The 22917-nt window shown below is 33.0% G+C and overlaps 3 protein-coding genes and 1 pseudogene across 3 annotated transcripts in view; 1 reads left to right on the forward strand and 3 right to left on the reverse strand.

The window, feature by feature from the left end:
• LOC140050165 (PMS1 protein homolog 1-like) overlaps nt 1-22917 on the forward strand; it is a 40003-nt gene that overhangs the window by 851 nt on the left and 16235 nt on the right. The window lies entirely within an intron of this gene.
• LOC140050092 (acetylcholinesterase-like) lies at nt 1330-7730 on the reverse strand. The gene is made up of 8 exons (XM_072095154.1): nt 7294-7730; nt 6934-7093; nt 6682-6759; nt 6401-6519; nt 6032-6196; nt 5104-5735; nt 4755-4945; nt 1330-4425 (listed from the first exon to the last, which is right to left on the reverse strand). The coding sequence occupies exons 1-8, from the start codon at nt 7645-7647 to the stop codon at nt 4307-4309; spliced, it is 1818 nt and encodes a 605-aa protein (XP_071951255.1). The 5' UTR covers nt 7648-7730; the 3' UTR covers nt 1330-4306.
• LOC140044678 (cholinesterase-like) lies at nt 8933-14450 on the reverse strand (annotated as a pseudogene).
• Nucleotides 14933-22407, reverse strand: LOC140049710 (cholinesterase-like). Its single transcript, XM_072094660.1, has 8 exons — nt 22052-22407; nt 21695-21854; nt 21483-21560; nt 18421-18539; nt 18055-18219; nt 17068-17681; nt 16705-16895; nt 14933-16124 (listed from the first exon to the last, which is right to left on the reverse strand). The coding sequence occupies exons 1-8, from the start codon at nt 22400-22402 to the stop codon at nt 16006-16008; spliced, it is 1797 nt and encodes a 598-aa protein (XP_071950761.1). The 5' UTR covers nt 22403-22407; the 3' UTR covers nt 14933-16005.

Raw genomic sequence — 22917 nt, forward strand, 5'->3', positions numbered from 1 at the left:
TTGATAGTTCTTATAATGTCTTGAACTTGTGTTTGTTTTCTCACACATTCATTTGTTTTTCTGTCTTTATATGTGATTCCGAGCATATGTTACTATACTGAGGTTTATTTATATTTATTAGTGGCCGGCACAATGTAAATGATTCTTTGACCAGTTTATGGCTGTGGCCACAATTTTTAAAGTTGTGCGGTTGCGACCAATTTTTTTAGGACCACATGGTTGGCAAGTGACAAAAGGCCAACTTAAACTCATTTTTACTGCAGAATTACTTTTTTACTTTGCAGCTGCATTTTGAGTGGTGTTTTGTGAAAATTAAAGCACCATCGTAATGGTATATCGTTTTTAACACATTGACTGCCAAGGCATTTTCCGTAATTTCTGTCCCAGTGCTAAGTCCCGTTTGAGATGATTATATTGAGTGTGAGGGCGCCATATTCAATGCATGAGGGAATAAACACAAACAAACATATGACATTTATTTTTAGATTATCGTTTACGTACATCATTCATAAACTGCCATGCGATAATTCCTGTTCCAATCACCACTGCCAGCGATTCTACATACAATACAAAAGTGCTACGATTTTGACGTAGTATTACGTCTTGGCAAGTAGCGACACACAATTTTTGACGTATAAATACGCCGTGGCAGTGAACGTGTTAAAGAATTTACATCATGTTGCATTTCGATAGTAGAACTTTTAAGAGCTTTCAAAAGTACTGATAATTTTTTATGTACTGTCTGTAAAGCTCTGTCTACACGGTCAAACTTTATGTGACAAAAATGTGATGTGTCCATTGGATATGATGATGTCATAACACTACAATATTTGGGCATATCACTACCATTTTTGGGCACATCACACATTTTTTCTTTAAAGCTCAGGTACAGGCATGAATTTTAAATATAATATCTGGTTAATTGTACATAAATCAAGTATTTGTAAAAGGAATCAAGACGAAAAAACATGAATTTTCCTTAATATGGTCAAAATTTGGCAAAATTCTTCCATAAAAAACAGGAAGTCCTTTTCAGTAGTTAGGTAGTTTAACAATGTAATAACATGTCTGGTGACTCCCTAGAAGGTGAAGAAAGAAGGTGGATATACGGTGGATAACTTTTGCTAGAGCATGAAAATAAAAATCTGAATTTGAATAAAAATACCAGAAATGTAAAATTCAAGTTATATTACCTATATTTAGTCGTCTGATAACATTTTTTACCACACCATTTATTTTTCATAGCTTTTAAAATGCCTCTCTATTTACAAAATTTGTGTACAAAATAATAGAGATTTTACTGTGTAATTTGAACTATCCCCCCACTGATAAGAAAGGGCTTATTTTCAACAAACTTGTGTAACACAAATAAAATCCCAAAAATTATGAAACACAGGTGAAAGTATAGATCGATAATTATTGGAATGTATGATCAATAGAAATTTGTTGCCCGCACCTGGCCTTTAAGCTCTCTCTACACCATCAAACTTTATGTGACAAAATGTGATGTGCCCATATAGAGACACAATGATGTCATATCACTACCATATTTGGGCACATCATATATTTCTGTCAAACTTGTTTAATAGTGCAGACAGAGCTTAAGAAGAAAATGAATAACTTTGCATCAATTAAGTTTTATTCGTACTCTGAATTATTCTCGTATTATTGGGAAATCAAGTTTAGATTCTCGTCCTTTTTTAACAAGCACAATATATTATTTGAACATCAGTATGGATTTAGGAAAAACTTCTTAACGGATCTTGCTTTATTAGACATTTATGATAATATAACTAAAGCCCTAAGTAATGATAAATTCACTATTGGACTTTTCCTTGACTTGTCAAAGGCATTTGACACCATTAACCATGATATCCTTCTATATAAACTTAGACATTATGGAGTCAGAGGCCTTCCTCTCCAACTCATTACAAGTTATCTATCTAATCGTTACCAATTTACCTCTGTCAATTCCTTTACTTCTAGTTACTCACTTATTACATGTGGAGTTCCCCAAGGCTCAATCTTAGGCCCACTTTTATTTTCTATTTTCGTTAACGACATACCCTCCAGCTCTAGAATACTCAAATTTATTCTTTTTGCCGATGATACTAACATATTTTATTCACATTCTAATCTTAACACTTTATTTAATATCATGAACAATGAACTTTGTAACATATCAAACTGGTTAAAATGCAACAAAATAATTCTTAACATATCCAAAACCAATTACATTATTTTTTCAAAACCTAAAGCCAAAACAAAAACAGATAAAAATATATACATTGATAAAATGCTAATTAACCATGTTCATGAAATCAAGTTCCTTGGTGTCATTATTGACTCAAATTTGACATGGAAGCAACATATTAATACAACCAGTAGCTTGATCGCTAGAAACATAGGTATAATTAACAAACTTAAACATCTACTCCCTCAACAAATCCTACTCACATTATACAATGTCTTAGTTTTACCTTATCTTTCATATATTAATTTAAGTTGGGCCGTTACCTTAGATAAGTTCGATACATTGTGCCCATGGCTTAGTAATGAGACTACCCATATTGACTGCTTGTTCAAATTACAAAAACGTGCTTTACGTATTTGTGCAGGGCAATCTTATAGATCACATTCGAAATTACTTTTTTATAAGCTTAACGTTCTAAACATTTATGATTTGAATAAGCTTCAGATAGCTCTATTTATGTTCCGCTTATCTAAAAATATCTTGCCTTTTCATATAAGTTCTGTATTTTCAAAAACTGCTGAAGGTCATACACATAACACTAGAAGTTCGATAAATAATTTTATTCCTGATAAGTCGTTTTATAAGCCCCGTCGTCACTCTGTTTTTTATGTTGGACCTAAGCTCTGGAGAGTTATCTCACAAGAGTTAAAAAGAAAATGTACAGTCTCTAGTTTTAAATACAACTACAAAAAGCTTTTAGTCTCTGAATATAATAAATAATTTATTAGTACTTAAATACTACGTATTTATTATTATTATTAACTTATTATTACTTGTGCAAATGCTAAAGTTTAAAACACTTTATGATTCATTTTAATAACTTATACTCTGTTTTTCTTATTTATTTACTTTTTAAATTTTTTATTTTACTTACGTATTTTTACTTCTTATTTTATATTCTTACTATGTATTAATTACTCGTTATACTTGATAATGTTTATTGTATCTTTTCTGGTGGGTAAGCCTTAAAGTTCTTTGAACTTATTTGCCCACCAGCCACACATCTTTCTTGTATATATATATATGTTTATTGTTACTTAATTATCATATTCATTTTGTGTGGAAAATCAATAAAAACAAACAAACAAACAAACAAACAAGTTTTGTTTGGTGCTTAATTTTTTAACCGGGTTGAATCTGATAATTAGATACAAATCTTGAGATATTTAACTTTGTTTTTTTGGTAATTTTTAGAGCAATGATGAAAACAAATTTGATGTTGTCCTTTCCGAAACTTTAAATTTAAAAAAGGCTGATACAGTAATAAAACATAAAAATTACTGTAGGCCAGAGCACCATATTTATTAATTTTTTTAATGAACCCAGTTGCCTATGACATGCCTTCAGGGCTACAGGTATGGCTACAGCAAAGTCTAAAATATTACTAATAGTACTATACTGTACTTCATTGCTAGTTTTATGTTTATATTCTCTGCTCATTGGCTATACTCTATTATCAACACCTTTTTGTAATATGGCTCAGCCTATATATTGTGCCAGTTCTGCGGTACATTTCATTTCGAAAACCTGAGCTGCACTGACGAGATCTAATAAGATCGAAACAGTACTGTCTGCAGATTGGATATATATATATATACGGTATATAAAAATAATTATAATTTTCTTATGCTATTATTACACTACAGTATTTTTAAAATTATTAATTATCAACCTCCTTCTTGTTATTCGCACAATGTTAAATTTTGAGAAGGTTTTTTGTGTTTTTGGAAATTAATTTTAACAAAATTATAAAGTAAATTTAACCAGCAAAGTTGAAAACAGAAACAAATCTTTAAGAAATGTATGTTGATTTTGAGCTGTGGCATCTCATGTCATACTGCACCAACTTTTTAATTAAAAGTCGCATGATCAACTACAAATATACTTATACTTATACTGTATTATTATTAAATACTGTTTGATACATAATCACTTACATTTATATAAAAAAACACCACAGTACAATATTTAGATCTATGCTACAAGATCTACTATAGAGATCAGCTAAAACATTATAGTGTTATATCATATATTCTAATAGAAGTTCAATTTTTAGTTACAAACATTGTTTTGTTGGTAGTCATCAAACGCCTTCCGCCACTCAGGTAGATCATTATTCTTCCAGTTGTAATAATCATCTCTCCAGAATTTCTCTTGTTCAGGCAGATCAGCTGAAAACAAAAAACAACACCAAACGATCAGCTTAGAAAGACCATAAAGAAATAGTTTGTCAAATGACTATTAAGAGTACCACAGTCACAGACTAAAGATAGTCCCCTTTCATGAATAGGGCCCTAGAAATTATCCCATGTTGTAATCATTCTTTGTTGTTGTTTCTTTGTTGGCAATGTTTTACCTTTTATATACACAGTCAAAAATTGTTGCTATAATTTTATAAAGCACAAAAACTACAGTCCGGTCATGATTCAATTAGTTGGCGTGCAATTTCTATATTTATAAAAAACTAATTCATAACTGAAGGTAAACAACGCTACACTACCTGAATATTGTTCAAGTTTTGGTTCATATGAATTCCAGAAGGCACACTTGTCAGCACGATAAGCTCGATCAGAATATGACATTGTGTTGATATCTAGATATTGCAGTTCTGGAATGGTGTACTTCGGCCAGTTGACGAGGTCAATGTCAAATGATGGATCTGGTGTCTCACTTCCTCTGGAGTTTGGATCACTAGGTTAAAAAACGTAGCATATGTCTGTCAAATTGTCTTTCTCAACAATAGATACCAGTAGTTGAAAACTAAAATTCTTAATTAACTAAAATTGCTGTCTATGCCTTCATGTGATAATCTATTTTATTTAGAGAATTAAACAATACTCAAAGCTTACCCAGTTTTTGCAAAGTTTGTCCAATATCTCACAAATTCAACTGACACGTTGCGATCAACATCATTAGGTTGCTCAAACTGGTACATGGAAGCATTAGGCAAAAATGGCAATCCAAACACAAATTGAAGTTCTTCGCCATGACCAGCTCTGAGCCAGTCAAATCCAACACCCATCGGAATATAAGGGGAGAACACAGAAACTGTTGGAACATGTGTCATAAGATAAACGTAGACATTGTTTCCTGCTGTAGAATGTGCTCGCTGGACTACATCACTTGGACACAAGAATTGTGAATCTGTGGTCAGTTGAACAGTGGAATTGAAGTAATCTGCATCTGGGTTGTCTGCTGACGACCAATCAGTGTATTCAAAATCAATAGAATCCGTAATTAGCGGATTTACTGGCTCTTTAAGTAATAATGTTGGGATCAATTGAAGAAACTCAGCCTTTGAAAGGTTTGGAGTATATGGAGAAGAGTAAACGGGATTGAAAAAAAATAAGTATGTTCCTTCATCCTCATTGGTTCCAACGATGATAGTTGCATTTCGTTTAATCTCTCCATTTGTTATCAACACTTCTGGACTGTCTTCAAGAAATAGTCCATCCACAACTGGTATTGGCACAACAGTCATCTTTTTAAAATAGAAATAATCAAATGTGTAATTAATTAATTGATTCTACAACACATGGTAACTATAGTCTAATTATATAATATTTGACACTGTATGTACAGTACATGTGTGTGTTATCTGCTGTTGAGACCTCCATGGTCAGATTTTGGGTCATGTAACAACCAAATAATATTTCGCTAAACATAAAGATGATAATAGAAGAGACCAAAATGTACAGTACAGTATTTCATTATTATTTAAAATTTAAAATTGTTACAGTAAATAGTAAAAAAGTTGATAGTTTATAATAATCTTACCCCGACAGAAGCATTAAGTATTGCACCAGCATCGATCCACTTCATACAGCTTACAAACGCCTTGCTCTCAGTATATTCACAGCCAACTTTCTTTCCAATTTCAATTGTCACTTCTGCTGCCACTTCTCTTTCTATACTAGCCCAAGGACTCAAGGTTGTTCCACTCTGAAATATTCAAGACAGTAAAATCTCAAAAGCTATTATTATTAATTAGGCTGGTTTTTAGAATACATAAAAATAGTTAGCAAAGAAACTGGGGATGTTTGGTACATTTTTAGGAGAGTTTCCAGTTTTAAGCACCCAGGGTCGGGAGTTGACTATAATAAAGTGTAATTTAGTGCATAAATAAAATGAAATAAAAATATAAACCTCTAAAATAGCTTGACTGAAATATGTCCAACTTCCCTTTGAAAGTAGATGATAGTCTACACTTGCTGATCCTGCACTTTCACCAAATATGGTAACACGTGATGGGTCCCCTCCAAATGCTGAAAATTTTTTTTTTTTATATTACAGTAGTTTGTTTAAGAAATGTATGTTTTACAAATATTAAGCCCAAACACTGTCTAGAACCTAGATTACAAAACAATACAATACCCCCATTTAAAGAATAAAAAACGTTTTAGGATGAAGAATATTTAATTTAATACCTCCTATATGTGAGTTCACCCATTTTAAAGCTTCTTGTTGATCAAATAGTCCCATGTTGCCTGGATAGTCCTCATCATCTGAAAAGTGAGGTGTATGATTTGAATAAAAAAAAAAACTTGAAATTAAACTAAGTTGTTAAAAGTCCTTTGATACACCTTAAAGGTTAAATATTTCATTTGAAAAATTGCTAATATTTATTGCCAACAAAAAAAAAGTCCACAAAATTAAAGGAAACTAAAAGTGTACAATACCAGTTGTAAGAAAGCCAAAGAAGTTCAGTCTGTAGTTGATAGTTATGATGATGACATCACCAGCGGCAGCTAACGGCATTCCAGAATAAATCTCTAAAGAGGCAGTACCAGTTAGAAATGCACCTCCATGGATGAAGACCATTACTGCAGCATTCTCAGGCTGAAATTTAGATTTATTTTTTTCATTTAGTATCTAAAGATATTTCTTAAAGAAGGGTGCGATTTAATATTTTTTAAACAAGATAGAATCTTAATTTGTTTGGTTTCCGAATTGATAATTAACTAATTGTCTGTGTGTTGTATTATGAATAGCACGACTACTCCACCTGATGTTTAAAATAAATGTCAAGTCATTCCTACCTTTGTTTGAGCTGAAAAGATATTCAAGTACAAACAGTCTTCTTTTCCTCCAGCTAGATACGCTGGAGAAGGAAAATTCAGGCATGATGCACCATATTCTGTTGCATCCAATGTTCCATCCCAAGGTTTTTTGGGTCGTGGCTTCTCAAACCTATATTCACCAACTGGTGGTTCAGCGAATGGAATACCTTTGTAAACATCAATATTCTTATCAACTTTTAAGTACGAATCTTCTTTAAAATTGATTGTCTCACCAGCAATAACCCCTAAAGTTGTTGATACTTGTGGAGATTGTGAGAAAACTACAACAGTTATAGAAGAAAAGATCAGCGACTTGACGATTATGGACTCCATGTTGATTGTACCCTGTTTTGATGGTAGCTGTTGCTGATTTTGACCTGATTACATTTTATATTGCGCTTTGTCATTTCCATGTATTGTATTTATTTACATAGGCCTAATTGGAATGCTACACCAAACAATCTCATTGTTGAATAGCATGGTTCACATACTGTACTTTACAATCATAGGTTATTTTAGTAACATCATCAGGAATAGTATTTCATAAATCTATAAAACTTGTAGGCTTACTTTTTTTAGTGCTCTGTAATTCTCCAACAAAGATTAATTAAGGCCTGGAAGTAAAATTAAATCTTTTTGTGGAATTGTTTAATATTTGATACTAATACTAATAGAAAAATCGGTTTCACCCCATAAAGCTCAAGTGTCTACACTATCAAACTGTATGTGATGTGTCCATATATGGACATGATGATGTCATAAAAAACTACCATATTTGGGCACATAACACGTTTTTGTCAAACAAGTTTGATAGTGCAGACAGATATGTATTACTGATATCGAATTCATCTAGACTATCACTGTGTTTTTATGTCTATTGCGTTTTTCGTACTATTAGTTGGGAAAGCCACTCGACAGTGCAGTTCTTTTGAACTGATCCACTTTTGGTTACCCGCAGGTGCTGATAGTACTTTTGTTCTGTTTTGTTGAATGATGCCGTACCTTGTTTATGATTTTTGTATGTTACCTGGAAATTGAATAAAATAAAATAAAAACAGAGGTTAACACAGATTTCTACAGTATATAACTGGATACAATAAATTGCGATCTGCGAACAGGAAGCAGTGAACATTACCAATGCACTTTCAAAAGTAAAATACTTTAGTGGTTTAGTGTGATGTACGTCAGTATGACACCTTTGTGTAGCCAAACGCTTCTGTTCACAAGCATAATTGTGGTATCTCAATTATAAATGGTTCTGGATTTCAAGCTTTATTTTGTGTATTATTTTGAAAACAAGTTTACAATTACATAAGCCTATGCACACTTGTGTACAAAAATTGTAAATCAAAGACGTATAAATTGATATTTAACAGATATTTTAGGCAATATTCTGTATGTAGTAAAGAAATTAAAATAAAACACAAATAAATATGTCCCTCATCTTAATTTATTTATTTTTAAATATTTTTATCCTTAACATGCATTCATGGCTGTCTATGGTTACAAAATCAGCAAGGCCTAAATTGTATGTATGTATGTATGTATGTATGTATGTATGTATGTATGTATACTTCCTTAGTGTCATTAAATTGTTTTAAATGGTGTGTGTCCTGTGAAAATACCATTGATACCAACTATACCATCTACAGTATCTATATACACTGTGTATTTGACTATATCATCACTTTTATAGTATGTTATTTTATTTTATGATGCATGTCATACTGTACCACTACTAACTAAAAATCCCATGATCAATTGAAAAAGTTATCTTTTTGCATTTTTGTAAGTTTAGTTGCAATCTTTGTTTTGTTGGTAGTCATCGAACGCCTTCTGCCACTCAGGTAGATCATTATTCTTCCAGTTGTAATAATCATCTCTCCATGATTTCTCTTGTTCAGGCAGATCAGCTAAGAGAAATTAAAAATAAAGTGGTAATGATTATCGTAAAGAGGTAAAGTTCACTCACTTCTTGTTCAGGCAGATCAGCTGAGAAAACAAACACACCATCCATCAAATGAAAGATAAATATTAAGAGAAGAAGTAAAGTGAGTTATAGGTTATGAATTTTTAAATACTGTAGTTATACAACTTCTGACTCAAGATTACCAGGAATTTTCACTCTTACATGATTCCTTTTGTACAGTATTCTTCATTGTAGAATGGATTTTCTACAGCTCACTATTTCAGTCCGTTGGTCGGTCGGTTGGTCTGTTGGTCGGTCGGTTGTTCGGTAAACACTAACTTGAGCACGCAACTACAGCCATGTATATGGCCTTGTTTTTTTAAATTGATGTACTGTACAGTATTACCTTTTATACACATTAAAAATCTTTCCTACAAAGCACACAAACAAACTACAGGCATGCAGTTGTAAAAAAAAACCAGTTAAGTATAATATAACTGAAGGTAAACAACTCGACACTACCTGAATATTGTTCAAGTTTTTGTTCATATGAATTCCAGAAGGCACACTTGTCAGCACGATAAGCTCGATCAGAATGTGACATTATGTTGATATCTAGATATTGCAGTTCAGGAATGGTGTACTTTTGCCAGTTGACCAGGTCGTTGTCAAATGATGGATCTGGTGTCTCACTTCCTCTTGAGTTTGGATCACTGAAGGTTTTTAAATATTGTTAAAATTATGTCTGTTAAACGGTCATTACCAAATTCTCAAAACATTATATGGTTTTCCTATGTTATTATTTATTATCCAACAGCAAGTAACTCGCCAATTACAATAATGTATCCTGCTTATAAACTAAGTCTCATGTGAGAGTTAGGGAGTAGAGAGTCGTGAGTTACAACCCTGGCACTGGGTCTGGATTGAACCTTGGATGGACCTTGGGATTGCAAGGCAAGTGTGTTAAACACCAAGCTTCAGCTCCACTACTAAGCCTACTTAATGCTTAAAGAAATAATCAAATTCAATTTGGTCTTACCCAGTTTTTGCAAAGTTTGTCCAATACCTCATGAATTCAACTGACACATTGCGATCAGCATCGTTAGGCTGTTCAACTTGGTACACTGAAGAATTAACAACAAATGGGGTTCCGAACACAAATTGAAGTTCTTCAACATGACCAGCTCCGATCCATTCAAATTTAAACCCATATTGATAAGAGAGAGAGGAGAATGCAGAAACTGCCGGAATATGTGTCATAAGATAAACATAGACATTGTTTCCTGCTGTAGAATGTGCTCGCTGGACTGCATCACTTGGACACAAGAATTGTGAATCTGTACCCAATTGAACACCAGAATCAAAGTAATCTGCATCTGGATTATCTGCTGAAGACCAATCAGTGTATTCAAAATCAATTGAATCAGTAATTAATGGATTCATAACTCCTGGTACTAATATTGTAGGAATAAGTTGAAGAAACTTGGCTTTTGAAACTATGGGAGTATTTGGAGAAAAGTAAATAGGATCTGATAAAAATAAGTAGGTTCCTTCGTCCTTATTAGTTCCAATGATGATAGTTGCATTTCTTTTAAACTCTCCATTTGTTATCAACACCTCTGGACTGTCTCTGAAATAGTCCATCCACAACTGGTATTGGAATGTTAGTAGTCTTTAAAAATAAAATATATCTTTGTTAAACTTTAGGAATTTACATAATGGTAAAGCAGGGAAGAGTTTAACTCTTCCCTGGGTAAAGTGACATTATACTACTGTAAATATCAATGTGTCTAAATTTATTGATGTCATGGACAGATTTTGTACTTTATAAAGTCTCCCAAGACACAAATTGAATAATTCAATATTTTTTAAGAAACGGCATAATATAAACTGTAGTTCAAGAACCATTATGTACAGTTTAAATTGTTAATTATTCCATATGTTTTTAATAATTTTTTGAGCAGTGTATATTTTATATTGTAAAATTCATTATTCATACCCCAACAGAAGCATTAAGTATTGCACCAGCATCGATCCACTTCATACAGTTTACAAATGCCTTGCTCTCAGTATATTCACAACCAACTTTCTTTCCAATTTCAATTGTCACTTCTGCTGCCACTTCTCTTTCTATATTAGCCCAAGGACTCAGGGTTGTTCCACTCTGTAAATATTGTATAATATTAATAATATAATAAGTAGAATCTTCCTTGTAAAACTCTTTCGACTGATTTTTAGACTATACATTTAAAAAGAGCAAATAACTGAGGGATGTTTTTTTAGTGTTTGGGACTTTTTTTGGTTTCTAAAGGTAAGTTTCTGGTATAAGGTGAGAGGTCAGTTGATTGATCAATTGATTCATGAATACGAATTGAATAAAGATTAAAATATGCCTGCAGTACCTCTAAAATAGCTTGACTGAAATATGTCCAACTTCCCTTTGAAAGTAGATGATTGTCTACACTTGCAGAACCTGCACTTTCACCAAATATTGTAACGCGATATGGATCACCTCTAAATGCTGACAAAATAAATTTTAAATTATATTATTATTTTAGGTTTTTACAAGTTTCTTTTTCTGTCTGCATGATCAGGCCCGTAGCCAGGGGGGGTTTTTATGGTTCGGGCGAACCCCCCCTTTACAGCGAACCCCCCTTAACCAATTGCGAACCCCCATCCCCGACATGCCCAATACCTCACCCTCATCTCCAAAAATCCTCCAAATACGTGCCCCACAGTACAAAAAGTTGTTTGTAAATTGAAAAATTTGTAAACTTGTTCGTGAACCTTCTTCTCTGTATGAGCGTCAACTAGTGATACGTGTCTGTAAATTTCTAAAAGCTGCAAATGAATTGCCGATTTTAACCTGAAAAATAAATGTTTGGTCCAGTGGTGGCGCCAGCAGGGGGGCTACGGGGGCTCTAGCCCTCTCGTCGGGGAGCCTAGCCCCGCTAGTTTTAAAAATTTTCTTAGCTCAGCCCCAACAATAAAGCTAGTCATATTTCGAAGTAAAAGAAGTGCATTTTCCGGGACCTAACATCTCTATTTTTCAAACATTTCTTAGCTCAGTCACAACCATGATATTTTGTTTCATGTTTTGAAGTATAATAAGTCCAATTTCCGGGACCTCCCAACTCTATTTTTCTAAATTTTCTTTCAACTTTTATTTTTTAAATTGAAAAATATGGATTGAAACACGGTCATCGCGCATCGTTTTTTTGGACGCAGTATTTTATTTAGGCCTTATGCATTATAAAAAATGGAAAAAATGGCTACCCTAAATCTGATTAAAATGACCTCAAATGACGCTAGAACGCGTTGCTTCCGGGGGCTTCGCCCCCCCTCGACCCCCACCGGGGGCCCTTGGCGGCCCCCTGGCCCCCAGCCTAGTTATGCTCGCTTCGCTCGCATAGCCCCCTCGTCGGGGAATGTAGCCCCCGCGTCGGGAAGATCCTGGTGCCACCCCTGGTTTGGTCCCTGCATGTAACATGATATTGACGCGTCTCATAGCGAGCTGGCGCACGAACGATTCGTACAAAGGACACCGCCAGACAACTGCGTACCTATTGTTTAGATCACTGGCAGTCAGGTAGCATGCATAAAGTATAGCCTTCCGACGTACATCAGTATTTATGTGCGACTATGAAGTATAATGTATCATAGAGGATAGTGAATATTAATATTTTACACTGTTGATTCGTCTATTTGTTTTTTAAATATTTTTATATAGTTTATTTTATATCATTGTTGTTACTTTGGGAGTACGGAACCTGAACTCTTGTTATAGTGATTAGGTTCACTTTTAGGTTCCTGCCTACTCCCTTAGTTTCTGTGTTTTGTTTGTTTGTAACTGGTTTTTGGCAATAAATAATAATAATAATAATAATATCTATGGTATCAAGTACTGTAGTTCACATTATGGCATCCGATTATTTTTTTCTAGACCACCAGCCGATACGTACTAAAATGTATCAATATCACCTATTTACATATTTATATTCCTCAACAAATTGCTGTAAATAAATATTATAGATAGAGCTAGCAAATAGCATTTGCCTTCACCCAGTGTGCTTTTTTCGGGGCTGCTCCTAGATATACGTTCGCATTGAACTTGAACGCAAAACAAAATACGGAGTAAATGATCAAACAATCGGCGGTTCCGCACAGAGCACGCGCATCTAACATACGGCAACAAATAGTTATCGTCATTTAAATTATCGACGTGTTTGAGGAGGAGGAAAAAAGTACGATCTTTTTGCTCATTGGTTATATAGCATGCTGCACGAGAGTGTCTTTTCCGGCCATCTAGGGGTGTCATTTAACAAAATTCGCTTCACATCAGGCTGGGGGGGGGGGGGGGTTGACCCAAATATTTAGTGTCCGAACCCCCCCTTGACAGATCCTGGCTACGGCCCTGATGATTAAGTTACTGTTCATGCTTCTAAACAGATAATTTGTCTAACATATACTGTAGCTCTTCCTCTCAAATTATTACCATTTTACTGTATCATTGGTTCACACAACATTAATATTTACCTCCAATATGCATGTACACCCATTTTAGTGCTTCTTGTTGATCAAATAGTCCCATGTTGCCTGGATAGTCCTCATCATCTAAGTATAGTATTCATGATATACTGTTTAATGTGCAATAAAATTCCTTTTATTATTAATGCCAAACCACCATATCTGGAAACATGTTATTTGTCTTCATACGTTATTTGAAAGATTGCTAAATAGATATATAATACTGTACAATACCAGTTGTAAGAAAGCCAAAAAAGTTCAGTCTGTAGTTGATAGTTACGATGATGACATCACCAGTGGCAGCTAACGAGACTCCAGAATAATCTTCTGTAGAGGCAGTGCTTGTTGTAAAGCCACCTCCATGGATAAAAACCATAACTGCAGCTTTCGGAGGCTGCAAACACGATGCACCATATTCTGTTGCGTTCAATGTTCCATCCCAAGGTTCTTTGGGGCGTGGCTTCTCAAATCGATACTCACCAACTGGTGGTTCAGCGAATGGAATACCTTTGTAAACATCAATATTCTTATCAACTTTTAAGTATGAATCTTCTTTGAAATTGATTGTCTCACCAGTAATAACGCCTAGAGTTGTGGATACTTGTGGAGGTTGTGAGAAAACTACAGCAGTTATAGAAGAAAAGAGCAGTGATTTGAAAATTATGAACTCCATATTTTGCTTCTACACTGTGCACTGTTCTGTTAATAACTATTAATTTTTTATTGTGCCATTGTCATTCAAAAGTAAACTAGACCAGACCATTTTATTTTTTCCTGATATGGGTCAGAGCATTCTGCCACATTTCATGGTCAGAGCATAGAGGAATTATTTAGACCTCCATGATCAGAGGATATTCTAAAAACACCATAGAAAATATTGTATGTCTAGTTTAATTTGTTTCAGGGGTGTTTATTTTTCAGGGCCTCTTCTTAACAATGGATGCATTCGACACCACAAAAGTATAGTATGCAGTTGCATTGTGAATGTGCAGTGGAGGGAACATGCACTTTTCACAAATTTCTAATGCTAGCGTGTTGTGCCACCTTTGTGTTTTAGGCAAAAGCTGCTGTTCACAATCATCAATACAAGCTTAAAAAGATAATAATACATTTGAAATTGAACTTGTAAATAAAAGCAGTAGAAATGTCAACATAGTTGAGTGCTGGGACAATTAAGTATCATTCATTCATTCATTCAGGCTTATCGCCTGACTTTATTTACTTTAGGCCCCTAGTTATTAACAAAATAATAATTACATTGAAAAATAAAGCAATTTATGGTCACAAGATAAATGAATTAATTAATTTCGTTCTCTAAGCAAAACATATATCTTAACTTATAAGCATGATAAATATATTTAGATAGATTATCAATAATTATTGGATCCTGTGATGATATTAAACGGCAGAATTTAAAAGCATTTGGATTTTCAAAAAATAAAGAAGGTATCAATTTTTTTCTTGATTTCCTTGTAACGAGAGCAAACCGTAACAAAATGATATTTATCTTCAACTTCATTTATATTACATATTTTACATAACCTATTGCTGCGCTCTATTCTTTTCCATCTTCCCTTTTCTACCTCTAGTTGAAGTGTGCCCAGTCTTAGTTGACTTAAAGCTCGCTTATATCTAGTATCAAGGGTCTGTAGTATTAGTATCCATCTACTCCAAAATTGTTTTTGAACATTTTATAATATCTTAATTTTGAAGAAATATTTATGCTTTCATGAAAAAAATGAAAGTATCAATAAAGCATGGAGGTAAAAATAAAACACACAAAAAGAATATTTCCCTCACATAAATATATTTATTTATATACTCGACCTCTGACATACATTCATGTTAAATGGTGCATGGTCTACTCACATACCACCACTGGGTTCACTATTCAAATGGTTTTATTTATTATACTTATCCATAATAGAAAAGAAAATATTGATAAAATTACAAAATTATTTATACTGTATACAAAAATTAAAATGGAATTATAAGGACCAACAAAAAGGTAATATATTAGATCATCTTTTTTTATAATGTATGTATTTTATTTTGCAATACATGTAATTGAACACTTGTACATCAATTAAACTATTTTCCAAACAAACAAAGTTCATGTGATCATTAACAAAGTTAGTTGTAAGTTGCATTTCTTTTGGAGATCAAATGCATTTTGTTTTAATGTAATATATAACAATGTTTAATAATATAAGCTACAAAACCTGCTACCATTAAATATTGTAATGTGTACTTTTTTAGTTGCAAACTTTGTTTTGTTGGTAGTCATCGAATGCCTTCTGCCACTCAGGTAGGTCATTATTCTTCCAGTTGTAATAATCATCTCTCCAAGATTTCTCTTGTTCAGGCAGATCAGCTGAGAAATAAAAAGCCATTAAATATGAATGATAAAAAAGTATTTAAATTGTTTTCTAAATGATAACTGAGAACATTAGTATTATATTTTAATTTATTATGCTGTCACCCAGTATAAAGAACAAATAAATAAATAACTTTACAAAAGTACCAAGAATGTTCAGTATTACCATCACCTTGCTGTAAAGTACTCTCTTTTTTGAATATTATTATATCTTTTTTGAAATTTTGAATATTAAAACACAGGAAAAATCTTCCACAAAAAAGCTACAAGCAATATTAACAAATAAACTTTCATCTAGACTTGGAGAATTTTAAGAGAATTGCACCGGCCAAACAAGATATGTCATTATAAAATCGAGGGCGCTATTACAATTTTAAGCATCTGCATTTTACTATGGATGTGCTAGGCACTTTCCAGATGCGGCAAAAGTGTTGGAAAAACATATTAGTTATCAATCTAAGGTTTAGTAGAGCTTAATTAATAATATATTTACATTATTCCACTAGGAAGTTTTTTTTACAATATTTAGAACAATTGAGAGACTGCACCCTTATGTGGAGAGGAAACTACTATATACCTGCATATTGTTCAAGTTTTGGTTGATATGAATTCCAGAAGGCACACTTGTCAGCACGATAAGCTTGATCAGAATATGACATTGTGTTGATATCTAGATATTGCAGTTCTGGAATGGTATACTTTGGCCAGTTGACGAGGTCTTTGTCAAATGATGGATCTGGTGTCTCACTTCCTCTGGAGTTAGGATCACTGAAAGTTTTGAAATATTGTTAGAATTATGTCTGTTAAACGGTCATTAGCAATTGTCAATAACTCGGACAGTATCTCTTCATATAATTTATGGTGGTCTTTCTATAGCATCAACATAAGGCCTCCCCTATAACCTACTTAATGCCTACTTAATAAACAAAACTCAATTTACCCAGTTTTTGCAAAGTTCGTCCAATACCTCAAGAATTCAACTGACACATGGCGATCAGCATCACTTGGTTGCTCAATCTGGTACACTGAAGAATTAACAAATGAGGATCCAAACACAAATTGAAGTTCTTCACCATGACCAGCTCCGAGCCAGTCAAATCCATAAGGAAAGAACACAGAAACTGTTGGAACATGTGTCATAAGATAAACGTAGACATTGTTTCCTGCTGTAGAATGTGTACGTTCTACTACATCACTTGGACACAAGAATTGTGCATCTGTACCCAATTGAACAGCGGAATCAAAGTAATCTGCATCTGGGTTATCTGCTGAAGACCAGTTGGTGTATTCAAAGTAAATAGAATCCACAATTAGCGGATTCATAGGCTCTACAAGTACTGTTGTTGGAATAAGTTGAAGAAACTCAGCTTTTGTGATTGTTGGAGTAAATGGAGTAAAGTAAACAGGATTAAAAAACAATAAGTAGGTTCCTTCATCCTTATTGGTTCCAACGATGATAGTTGTGTTTCTTTTAAACTCTCCATTTTTTATCAACACTTCTGGACTGTCCTCCAGAAATAATCCATCCACAACAGGTAGTGGGACACTAGTCATCTTTTTTGGAATAAATTAATAAAATGTTTTAGTTATTTGATTGTAAAAACATAATGGTAATAGTTTACTTAATAATTTAGTTACTTTGTGTTCAGAATTATTGCATGCGTATAGAGCATGGAGCTACTGTACTCCATGCTTAGGGCCTCCGTGGTCATGTTCTGGACCAATGTTACCACAACACCGAACACCAAAATGTGATTTTGCTAAACATTATATAAAGATCATGGAAATAAGGAACCAGGATGTACTGTACAGTATTTCATGAATTCAAATTTATGATTTACAAAATTAATTTGCTCAGTAGTATCAATAGTGTACATTTAGTTGGTATTTCAGTCTATGACAAGTTTCTTTACTATTAATCTCTTACCCCGACAGAAGCATTAAGTATTGCACCAGCATCGATGCCCTTCATACAGCTTACAAATGCCTTGCTCTCAGTATATTCACAGCCAACTTTCTTTCCAATGTCAATTGTCACTTCTGCTGCCACTTCTCTCTCTATATTAGCCCAAGGACTCTGGGCTGTCCCACTCTGTATATTATTGTAATATTCAAGACAGTAAAATCTCTTAAACTATTAATTGGGCTATTTTTTAGAATAAATATAAATAGTTAGTAAAGAAACTGGGGGTTTGGTAAGTTTTTAGTTTGTATTAATTTCTGGTTTTAGGCATGAAAGGTTGGAAGATTGACTGAGTAACATTGAAAGGTGCATAAATAAAAAATGAAATACCTCTAAAATAGCCTGACTGAAATAGGTCCAACTTCCCTTTGAAAGTAGATGGTAATCTACACTAGCAGAACCTGCACTTTCACCAAATATGGTAACACGCGATGGATTTCCTCCAAATGCTGACAAAATAGTAAATTTATTATTTTTAGTATAATGCTTGTTTTTGTTGATGAATGATGTATGCATATGTTTTATCTTTATAAATTTTATTTATTTTAAATTAAATTTTTAAAAGTTACATGTTTATGTCTTGTCATGATGTATTTTTTTAGGTACCCTAATGATCAGCTTCGGCTGGATGTACCACCCTTGTAAAACTTTGTTGAAATAAAATAAATAAATAAAATATTTTCTCAGTCATTTCAGCCAATCATAAAAAGTCCTACTAGAATATCCGATAATTGTGCTTCAATAATTGATAACATTTATTGCAACATCGATTCTTTTACTACGTCCCTTAAAAGTGGAATACTTATTACTGATATTTCTGATCACTTCCCAATATTCTGTGTAGATACTTTGGAAAAACATAATAAGCAATATCCTCGATTTGTATATAAACGACAATACTCTCCTCAACAAACGGAGTATTTTTTGCAAGAATTACAAAGTAATCAGTGGAATGATGTGCTATTCTCAAATAATGCGAATGTTGCTTATCAAAATTTTACAAACACTTTAAATAAAACAATTGATAATTGTTTCCCTTTAAAACGAATTAGAAATAAGGCGAACAAGTTAAAATCTCCTTGGATCACAGCTGAAATTGCCAGAGCTATCTCTCAAAAACATAAATTATATAAAAAGTACAAACAAAATAACACCACTACTAATAAAAGTACGTACATACATTTTAGAAACAAGTTAACCACTACTATTAGAAATCGGAAAAAAGAATATTATATGGTCCAGTTTGAACGAAATAAACAAGATATTAAAAAAACGTGGACAATCCTAAATGATATAATGGGTAGGAAAAAGACTACCAATTTGCCTACAAAAATAAAATTGGGTACTGAGACTTTCTCTGATAATGATGAGAAAGCTGATGCATTCAACTCTTTTTTTATTAATATTGGAGAAAAACTAAATAATAAATTTAGGCATGAATCTCAAAATGAAGAAATCACCCACAGAACTTTCTTAAAGGGAAATTTTACCTCTTCAATGTTTTTTAAGCCTGTTACTGAACATGAACTTAACCACTATATTAAAAACACAAAGAATACTTCTCCTGGCCATGATGGTATAAGTGCCCAACTCATAAAATCTGCTTCCCCATTTATTTTAAAACCTTTATTGCATATTATTAATACGTCATTATCATCGGGCTGTGTCCCGGCTGATATAAAAATTGCTAAAGTTATCCCGGTATTTAAGAATGGTGACATCTCCGATATAAATAATTATCGGCCTATTTCCATTTTACCCTTTTTTTCCAAAATATTTGAGAGGATTGTGTATGATCAAACGATTTGTTACCTCTCAAAATATAACGTACTGAGTAAAACACAGTATGGATTTAGACAACACCATTCAACTAGTCATGCTTTAATACAATCGATTGAAAAAATCACAAACGCTATTGAGAATAAAGAGTTCACACTAGGAGTTTTCCTTGATTTATCAAAAGCGTTTGATACAATCGATCATGATATATTATTAGATAAGTTAAGATTTTATGGTATAAGAGGAGTTCCGCTAAACTGGTTCTCAAACTATCTTAAAAAAAGACTACAATACACATTTATTGTTAATACTGCATCTAGTAAAATGACAGTAAACACTGGAGTTCCTCAGGGATCCATATTGGGTCCATTATTATTTCTTATATTCATTAATGATATTAGTCTAGCATGTAACCATGTAGACATGATTATGTATGCAGATGACACAAATGTGTTTTATAGTCACAATGATATTACTCAAGCTTTTGATACAATGAACCAGGAGTTATCTATACTTTCGGACTGGTTTATTGCTAACAAATTAACGCTAAATGTAAACAAATCAAAATATGTTATATTTAAGGCTAGAAATAAGTCAGCTGACACTACCTCACTAGAATTGAGGATGGGAAATGAATGTATAGTAAAAGCTACTGAAGTTAAATTTCTAGGCTTATTTCTGGATGAAACTTTATCGTTTAATTATCATGTAAATGAGGTAGCAAACAGTATTTCTAGAATAATTGGTGTCTTAAACAAAGTGAAGTCTATGTTATCAAGTAAAATCTTGTTAACGGTATACAATGCACTTATATTACCTAGAATAACGTATGCTATCACAGTATGGGGTGCTACTTCTGCTACAAACTTAAACCGTATACATATTCTCCAGAAAAAAGCACTTAGAAATATTTGTCATGTTCATTTTATGCATCCTTCTCATCCACTTTTTATTTCAACCCAAACATTAAATATTTTTGACCTTTATACGAAACACACTGCTATATTTATGTATCAATATAAACATAATCTATTACCTGAATCATTTAATAACTTATTTAGTACATCTGCCTCATTCCATAATTACTCAACTAGAAACAGGTCAAACTACTGTCCACAACTAAAACGCACCAAAGTCGGACAGCAATGTATTTCCTACCAAGGAACACATATTTGGAACAATTTAACAGACTATATAAAACAATCCCCCACTTTAAGTTTGTTTAAACAGAGATTAAAGCAATATTATAACAATAGAAATATTTAAGTTAAGTAAATCACATTATGTTATTTTGGTTTGTTCTTTTTGTTTGTACTAATTGTTTGATCTTTTTGTTAGGGTTACATGCTTAAAGCACTTGTGCTTATTTTGTATCCCATTCCATTATCTTATTATTTGTATTGTATTTGTATATGTTTTTATTTTGATTATGGAATAAAAATGTCGATGAATTGAAATTGAATTGAAATATTGGAACACTAGCTCCTTTCAGGATCATTGGTACAATAATAGATTAAAAAAAAAAGTTTATCACCATCTAAAGCCTGGACTAGTACAATATCACAATTTTTATGTGCTTTCGTTTAACATTAGGATAAATAATATTTAAATACCTCCAATATGCGTGTTCACCCATTTTAAAGCTTCTTGTTGATCAAATAGTCCTATGTTGCCTGGATAGTCCTCATCATCTGAAAATTAAAATATTATTTGTTGGAACATCACACCTTTTAATTAATTTGTTGAAACTAAAATGTCCTTTTGACATATCATAGAGCTTCTATTTCTATTGCTAAAATGTATGGTAAAAAATAGTGTACAATACCAGTTGTAAGAAAGCCGAACAAATTCAGTCTGTAGTTAATTGTCACAACAATGACGTCACCAGTGGCAGCTAACGACACTCCAGAATAATAGTCTGTAGAGGCAGTGCCAGTTGTAAATCCACCTCCATGGATAAAGACCATTACTGCCGCATTCTGAGGCTGATATTAAGATTATTGCGTACAGTAAAGTTATGTACAGTATGTTTCTTAAAGCTCTGTCTACACTATCAAATTAGATTATCATTAGTTTCCAAATTAACATTATCAAATACTTAAGAGATAGGGTTTTTCTTGCAATTCATTATTATAGTAACTGTTCAATCTAATATTTATATAGATTTTCTTGACATTCTTACCTTTGTTTGAGGTGAAAATATGTTCAAATACAAACAGTCATCTTTTCCTATATTTACATACTGAGAAGCAGACTGCAGACACAAAGATCCATATTCTGTTGCGTCTAATGTTCCATCCCAAGGTTCTTTGGGGCGTGGCTTCTCAAACCGATACTCACCAACTGGTGGTTCAGCGAATGGAATACCTTTGTAAACATCAATATTCTTGTTGACTTTTAAGTATGAATCTTCTTTGAAATTGATTGTCTCACCAGCAATAACCCCTAAAGTTGTTGATACTTGTGGAGATTGTGAGAAAACTACAACAGTTATAGAAGAAAAGATCAGCGACTTGAAAATGATGGACTCCATATCGTCTACAGTGTTCACTGTTGTGTAAATAACTTTTGGTGATTTGACCTTCTTACACTTTCTAATTGTGCCTTGTCCTTTTTTCTTATTCGTATGATTCACATCACTTGCTTACCAAACATTGTATTGTTGAATAACATGGTTCAGAGCACACATTGTGGTCAGTCAGAGGTAGTAATATAATATGATTCTCAAATATCAGGAATGGTACAGTATGACCAGGGAGTTGGTATGACATTAAATCTAGTAGGTAAATTTAGGTACGTACACAGGTGCGGCATAAGACTGGCGTGGCTTAAAATTCCTAGGTTTTCACACTTATATTATTTGTTATATTAATGAATGGTGTTAAACACAGACATCCAAATATCTTGTACTTTTTATAAGTACACAGTTGTGATTGGAGTCTAATTGTTTTTTCTAGAAATATGGCCATCTTAGTTATTGCCAGCGCAATTTACTATTTATCACCCAATATTCATGATTAAAAATGCCTAGGCCCAAGGCAGGAAATA

Source organism: Antedon mediterranea, chromosome 1 (assembly GCF_964355755.1).
Source record: "Antedon mediterranea chromosome 1, ecAntMedi1.1, whole genome shotgun sequence".
Classification (NCBI taxonomy): domain Eukaryota; kingdom Metazoa; phylum Echinodermata; class Crinoidea; order Comatulida; family Antedonidae; genus Antedon; species Antedon mediterranea.

Coding starts and splice junctions, on each gene's coding strand:
- LOC140050092 (XM_072095154.1), bottom strand. CDS start 7,647: ATGGAGTCCATAATCGTCAAGTCGCTGATCTTTTCTTCTATAACTGTT. Junction 6,760..6,933: donor CTTTGGCTTTCTTACAACTG/GTATTGTACACT, acceptor CTCACTTTTCAG/ATGATGAGGACTATCCAGGC. Junction 6,197..6,400: donor TCAGTCAAGCTATTTTAGAG/GTTTATATTTTT, acceptor TGAATATTTCAG/AGTGGAACAACCTTGAGTCC.
- LOC140049710 (XM_072094660.1), bottom strand. CDS start 22,402: ATGGAGTCCATCATTTTCAAGTCGCTGATCTTTTCTTCTATAACTGTT. Junction 21,561..21,694: donor GTTCGGCTTTCTTACAACTG/GTATTGTACACT, acceptor TTTAATTTTCAG/ATGATGAGGACTATCCAGGC. Junction 18,220..18,420: donor TCAGTCAGGCTATTTTAGAG/GTATTTCATTTT, acceptor AATAATATACAG/AGTGGGACAGCCCAGAGTCC.